This window comes from Eretmochelys imbricata, chromosome 2, assembly GCF_965152235.1.
Source record: "Eretmochelys imbricata isolate rEreImb1 chromosome 2, rEreImb1.hap1, whole genome shotgun sequence".
NCBI classification, from domain to species: Eukaryota; Metazoa; Chordata; order Testudines; family Cheloniidae; genus Eretmochelys; species Eretmochelys imbricata.
The window spans coordinates 185417848-185424611 of record NC_135573.1 but is presented as its reverse complement, the minus strand read 5'-3'; the positions used below and the strand labels follow the sequence as shown (position 1 = coordinate 185424611).

At 42.5% G+C, this 6764-nt stretch overlaps 1 protein-coding gene across 5 annotated transcripts in view; it reads left to right on the top strand.

The window, feature by feature from the left end:
* Window positions 1-6764, top strand: part of PDCD6IP (programmed cell death 6 interacting protein) — a 50840-nt gene that overhangs the window by 1318 nt on the left and 42758 nt on the right. For all 5 annotated transcript variants that reach the window (XM_077811082.1, XM_077811081.1, XM_077811080.1 and 2 more), the window contains exon 2: window positions 5287-5341. In XM_077811082.1, coding sequence (XP_077667208.1) covers window positions 5287-5341 — 55 coding nt within the window. The remainder of the gene's footprint in view (window positions 1-5286; window positions 5342-6764) is intronic.

The following is a 6764-nucleotide window of genomic DNA, read 5'->3' as shown; positions in this document are numbered from 1 at the left end:
ATTGAAGGAATGGTGTGAAGCCCTTTGGCAAATTGTTAGTGCTGCATTAATGGTGCAAAATCCCTGTTTTAAGATCTCGGAAATATCACAAATAGTAAGCTCCTTTGACAGCCAGGAGAGCAAGTCTAGTTACACAGGCGAAAGGTATTGTAAAAGGGCCTATATGAGCTACAGACCTCTGAAATGTGAATTAGACCAACCTAAGGCTTACACTACAAAATAGTAAAGGAGAAATCGGTACCCCAAAGTGTTTTGTATACTTTGTTCTGAAAGTACCCCATGAAATCTCAGAGGGAGGGAAGTAAATGAAAGAACCTGAGTCTTTAACTCACCAGACTCTCATAAAGGTGGTAATGGAAAACATTATTTGAAAACCAATGTCTTCTACATGATGCTTTAATGTTGAAAGTAACCAGGTATACGCAGTAAAACATACCACACAAATGGTCAGAATTTGAAGATACTAACTTTTTAGGCCTTGTCTACACTACAGAGTTTTGTCGACAAAAGTTATACCGCTTTAATTAAATGTCTTGAATTAAACTACTGTTGCACGTCCACACTATGTTCCTTGTGTCCACAGAGTGCATCCCCACTAACAGCTTTTGCATTAACACAAGAGAGGTGCACTGTGGGTAGTTATCCCACTGTGCAAGGGGGCCGCAGGGTGCTTTGGGAAGGGTGTGCAATGCCTCCTGGGGAAGGTACCGCATCACATGATGCAGGTTTCTCAATCCCATCCTTCCATGGGCATCCTAGTAGATTGCCAGGTGCTTTTCAACTGAAGTGTGTGTGGGGAGAGTGTGACAGGGACTGGTGTGTGTGGGGAGAGACAGAAACAGTATGTGGACACTTCTCCCCCTAGCAGCATCCCTCTCTGCCTGCGGTTCTGTGATTCCCTCTGAGTTCTCCCACAGTGTCCTCAGCTGCTGGGAGCAACATCCTCAGCAGCTCTGTGAGCTCTCCACTCTGAGAAATGTCAGAGCTTCCTGGAGCTTTGAAAGGGGAGGGGCGCATGTATACATAGCTAGATGCAGGGTAGCTGAGTTCATCAGCCCCCACCTTCCCCCTTAATGCCTGCTGTTGTGTTCCTAGTGGGCGGGGGAGCTGAAATTCCATGGTAATGATTTGCTGTTTGCTGCTTGAATTGTATGCTCAGCTGTCAGGACTTCCCAGAACTTTGAAAGGGGAGGGGCCAGGCCTGAACAGCCCGCCTGATATTTGGGCGGTGCTGCTGCCTGCGCTTGCTGGTGCCCAGCAAGCTGCTGCCGGCATGGCTGGGCTTCTACATGTCTGCCCTGGCTGCCTTCACTGCTGCTGGTACCACACCGTGAGCTCCTAGGGCAGCCGGGCTGGGCGATTTAGAAGGGCCTGTTGTCAATTCTCCCCTCCCTCCCCCCCCCCAGGTCAGCAGGCCTGGGAGGGGTGCAGGCCTGTAGGGCAGCTGAGTGCAAAACAGTGAGCAGAGCAGTTATGGTGTGCGTTGTGGGATGCTGGAGGAGGCCAGATCTGGCAATATAATGAATGGTAGTGTCTACACTGATGCTTTAACTTAGCCACACAAAAAAACCCAATAGCTTCCCAACTCACATAGAAGAGCAGAAGAATTATAGCTAGGTTGAAATACTGAAAAACGGTAGCACTATTCCTGTGGCATCTGTTAATACAAACCTGCATATTAAAGTTTAGGACATTCATCTTAATCTCTATAGAAAAGGCATTTCTTCCTATATAAATTCTTATCCCCTGTGCCACCTTTCTTACAGATCTTTGGGCACAGTGCCACTCCACCAATGAACTTTGTCCACAAAACCTAAGTGACCCCACAAAGATCACACCAAGGGAAACTTTCTCTACAAGGGCTATGAACAGCATATTGTCAGCAGTTACCGCTTACCACAAGCTCTCTCTAAGGAAGCACATTTATTCTTTAGGTAAAAACATAACAGAGAAAACATAATAACAACAAAAGTTCCTATTTGCATGCTAAAAGCTTTCCAGAGGTTGCACATCAGTCTTATAGGGCCTTTGTAGGCCAGAGTTTTTCCAGACTGTCCACAATGCAGCCTTTTTGTCCCAAAAGTCCATGTTTCTTTGTGTTGGTCTCTGGAAAACCCAGTTTGAGCCAGTGTATGCAAGCCTCCCTATGGGTTGGCATCTCTCTGGAGGTGTTTACAATCAAAATGATTCAGATTAATCCTCCTCCCCCCCCCCCACTGCTTTTGGTTCTTGCGGGGAGCTGTGAAACCGTATCCTCTGGAGTTGCATACAATTCCTGGCCAACAGTGATACACACACTTGGTACATCATGGTCTCCAGAGATACTGCATGGCACTGCAATATGTGTCACAAGCACCATCCTGCAGCTTAGCCCTGATGGCTTTTTAACAGGCTCGGGTGTTAGCTTATCTAGGCAGTTAATTGAATAGCAAATTTAAGAGGAATGAGTCTTGCAAGGGTAGCCTGGGCCTATGCTTGCCTTAAAGGAGCCAGCAACTCTCTGCCAGGGACACAACAATTTGAGATTCTCATTTGTCTGAGAATTTTGTGCCTACTTTGGTAACACTTACGATTATTATAACTGAAGAATATAGAAAGGGAAGGAAATCTTTTTTTTCCAGTTGATTTTGTGTATATCTATAGTCATAGTGTTTTCACTGTATAGCATTGACTTTGCTTGAAAAAATGTTTATAAACATCAACATGGAGGCAGAAAGAATAATTCTTTCAATAGGAATTTTAAAAAAGGACATGCCTATTGCTATCAAACTGGAATTTCTTTAAGTTAATTTTAAAAAATCAAGTTGACTGTATCCCTTTTTAATATAACAATTTATTTTCATACTATATTCATCAACATTTTGTAGGGAAATAAAGCGGGCTATCTGACAGAAGCTAAATTTAAAGGTTTCAGAGTAGCAGCCGTGTTAGTCTGTATTCGCAAAAAGAAAAGGAGTACTTGTGGCACCTTAGAGACTAACCAATTTATCTGAGCATAAGCTTTTGTGAGCTACAGCTCACTTCATCGGATGCATTCATCTGAATGCATCCGATGAAGTGAGCTGTAGCTCACAAAAGCTTATGCTCAAATTGGTTAGTCTCTAAGGTGCCACAAGTACTCCTTTTCTTTTTGCTAAATTTAAATAAATTCACATCCCACTCCGCTGTGTAGTTGATTAGATTTAGGCTCTAGAAGCCCATAAAAAGGGGTATATCTGTGGAATTCAAAAGGGAGTGTAAGGGTCATAGACTGAGAGATCTACCACAGCTGTTCCCAGAGTATTTGATTCAAAGATGGTGAGAGTTGGCCAGTTGACTTCAGGTGCCAGGTTGTAGGACATTTAGGGACTTAAAGATAAGGGTAGCTAGGTGATATATCAACCCTGCAGTGGCACAGCTACAGTGCTGCAGCTGTCCACTGTAGTGTAGCTGCTTCCTACAGTGATGGAACGGGTTTTTCCATTTATTTTAGGAAATCCACCTCTCCGAGAAGTGGTAGCTCGGTCTAGGGAAGAATTTTTCTGACAGCCCAGTTGTCATAACTACTTAGGTTGTCATAACTACTCCACAGAAGGTGCAAACTTTTTCACAGCCCTGAGCAATGTAGCTAGGTCAATCTAATTTTTATGTGTAGACTAGGCTTGTATTTTTTAAGGATGTAATATAAATTAATTGCTAACGCTTTGGATTGCACCTAGAAGTGAACAGGAATTAAGTACAAATACTTCAGCAGGCTGTGTGATTTTGGAACTTTAAAATCACTTCTGTCATCACTAGCTACTTTGACTTAAAGATATTTTTAGTAACTGCTATCTTGAAATGCTAGAAATAACTTGCTTTGTCATCTGCAATCCACCTGGAAGTCCAGTTTGCAAATGGTATACAGCATTAATCTCTAACTAGCACTTTTAGAGAGCCTGTTACATTCCTATAATAATGGAGGTGTTACTGAGGGAAAGAAGGAAGCCATTGTTCTGAGTGACTTGGTTTTAAGTTTTGTCACCTGCCAAGAGGGAAATATCGAGAGAGAGAAGCTAATTTCTACCCTTTCCACTTGTGTAAGGTATGTTTCTAGAATTTGTGGATCATGAAATCTAGTGTCTTACATTTGTGAGTCCCTCATTTTAGAATTGTCTTCCTTGCTTTAGCTTAGTACTAAATATACCAAGTCCCATACTGTGATCCAGTATTTATTGGCTAAGTGAGGCCCTACTCAAAAGTGATGACATTTGTTTGTTGGTGTAACATAACTTCTGAACACTGTTTCAAATTAGTTCCTTCAGGGAGTGTTCTAGGCATGAGTGGGCAGAACCCTATAGATTTTGGTGAAAATTGGGTAAACTAGAAAAGAGGCTTGCACAGCTGTGGGGTGGATGCTTAGCCAGCAGAGGGAGTGGAGAATAAGAGTCTTCATTTCTTCTTTTCTAATGCCCTGCCTCACCAAACCCTGTTCGGTTGGAGTGGAGGGGTGAGAAGGAGAGGGCGCCTCCCTTCCAGTTCAAGGAAAAGATGGGTACATTAGAGGGGAAGAAAAAGGGGGTGGGGAGAGAGAGAGAGACAGAGGCCTTGTTATGAGGGAAGGAGGTGGAGGGTTTTTCAAGGAATCCCTGAAGTAGAGGAGAATGTGAGTGTGGCACACATGGAGCTTGCGGGGGTGACTGGAAGGAAACAAGGAGCCCTTCGTGTGTCCAGTGAGCTCCGTGTATAGAAGTGTGCAACACTCTAGTTTATTTTCATTACGAAAGTAGTTCTGGGAGGCCAGCAGAGAATGGGGCTCCGTTGTGCTAGGCAAACATAGTGACCAAAGAGCTTGCAATCAAAATAGACAAATGGTTGCAGGTAGAGGGAGAACATACAAGTTGAATCGGCATGGTGATGGTTATGAAATGTTATGTTATGATCTTTTAAATTTAATTTAATTCTCTGTAACATGATCATGAATGTCAAGGGGAAATTTGTTTCCTTGTCTGTCATATGTTCCTACAGTGGACCCTTTGCATAAGGATCTCTTTCCTCCTCCTACCACATGTAGGAAGGGATGGAAAAGACACGTTGTCCTCTGTATCCCTTGCCTTCCATCCACCTCCCCTCCTAGATCCAGGGTGGCTGCTGCCACATTGGAGGCACATTGCATGTTCTAGTTATCTCTCCCAAGATGATGCAGAATTAGTGGGGGAGTTCCGTTATTTAGGTATGGAGGCAACCCTCCCTTCTTCCTCAATGTAAACAAAACCAGTACAACTCTTAATCTGGTATTTAACTCAGCTTTTTTGTCTGTTGCTCTAGATACTACGATCAGCTATGTTCCATAGAGCCAAAATTTCCATTTTCTGAAAATCAGGTAAGGTGTAAAAGACTTGCATTGGCTTCACATATACTATATTGGGACAATGGTTCATGGAAACCAGGATGTCTTTTTTTAATATTATTTCTACTCCTTTTAGGCCTATGTCTAAGGCAGTGCTTCTCCCAGGAAAGACATTAATCTCTCTCTCTCTCTCTCTCTCCTTACTTGTGGTTGTAGATATGTTTAATCCTGATACTTTGAGATTTCACCTGTGGTAGCTATCATTGCTCTCATTTTACAGATGCCCAAATGCAGGCTCAGAAAAAATGTGATTTTTCTGGAGGTCACTGTGATCTGGTCCATCAATAACAGTGGCACTTATTCAGCTAGAGCAGGGGTCAGCAACCTTTCAGAAGTGGTGTGCTGAGTCTTCATTTATTCACTCTAATTTAAAGTTTCACGGGCCAGTAATACATTTTAACGTTTTTAGAAGGTCTCTTTCTATAAGTCTTCAATATATAACTGAACTGTTGTTGTATGTAAAGTAAATAAGGTTTTTAAAATGTTTAAGAAGCTTCATTTAAAATTTAAATTAAAATGCAGAGTCCCTGGACCAGTGGCCAGGACTCGGGCAGTGTGAGTGCCAATGAAAATCAGCTCGCGTGCCATCTTTGGAACGCATGCCATAGGTTGCCTACCCCTGGGCTATAGGGTTCATTTGCAATCACCTTATTTGCTAGTGTACACTATTTTAAATTCTGTATTTAAACCTGATTTATTTTTAATAAGGGTTGCAAATTCTTTCTTTATGAGCAAAGAGATCTTGAGTTCTTTTAGCTCTGTTTGGTCTACATCAGTCTTTGAGGTGTAAGAAGACATCAGTCCTCCATTTCGAGTTGGCTGTACCAGTGTCTAGGGCAAAAGTCACCATTTCTGCTTCTTTCAAGGCCTGCTCCTTTCGGACAGTGATGTCTTTGACAAAAAGACTGACATACTCCTTACAAAGAGATTTGTATGACAGCAACTTAATCCTTCTTTTAAAAGTTCTAAGTTCTACAAGGTTTATTCAAAGAGAGCGTCTACTGATGTCTGTAAAGGGTGCTCTAAGGTAGGATGGCTCAGTAAAGGGGAAATAATTGGAAGTGATGGTAAAGAGAACCCAGGGGAGAATATATTTTTGTATATAGTGCAACTTCTGGCATGGGACTGCCCTCTATGATAAATTCTGTTGTGATGATCTTCGCACTTTGCCATGCTGAAGAATTGAAGAACTTTATCTGAGTTTCTCAAACCTTCTTCTCTTCAAGAAGCAAGGCCTACAAATCCCACACTCCCTGGGGATAAAATATGGCAGGTACCCTTTTCTGCTCTCAGTACTTGCTCAGAGTGGGAAATTCTCCAAGATTTTGTATTAGTAATTTTTGTCATGGTTACAAGGCTAGCTACACCTCTGACCCTTTCTCTGCTCTCTCTGAGA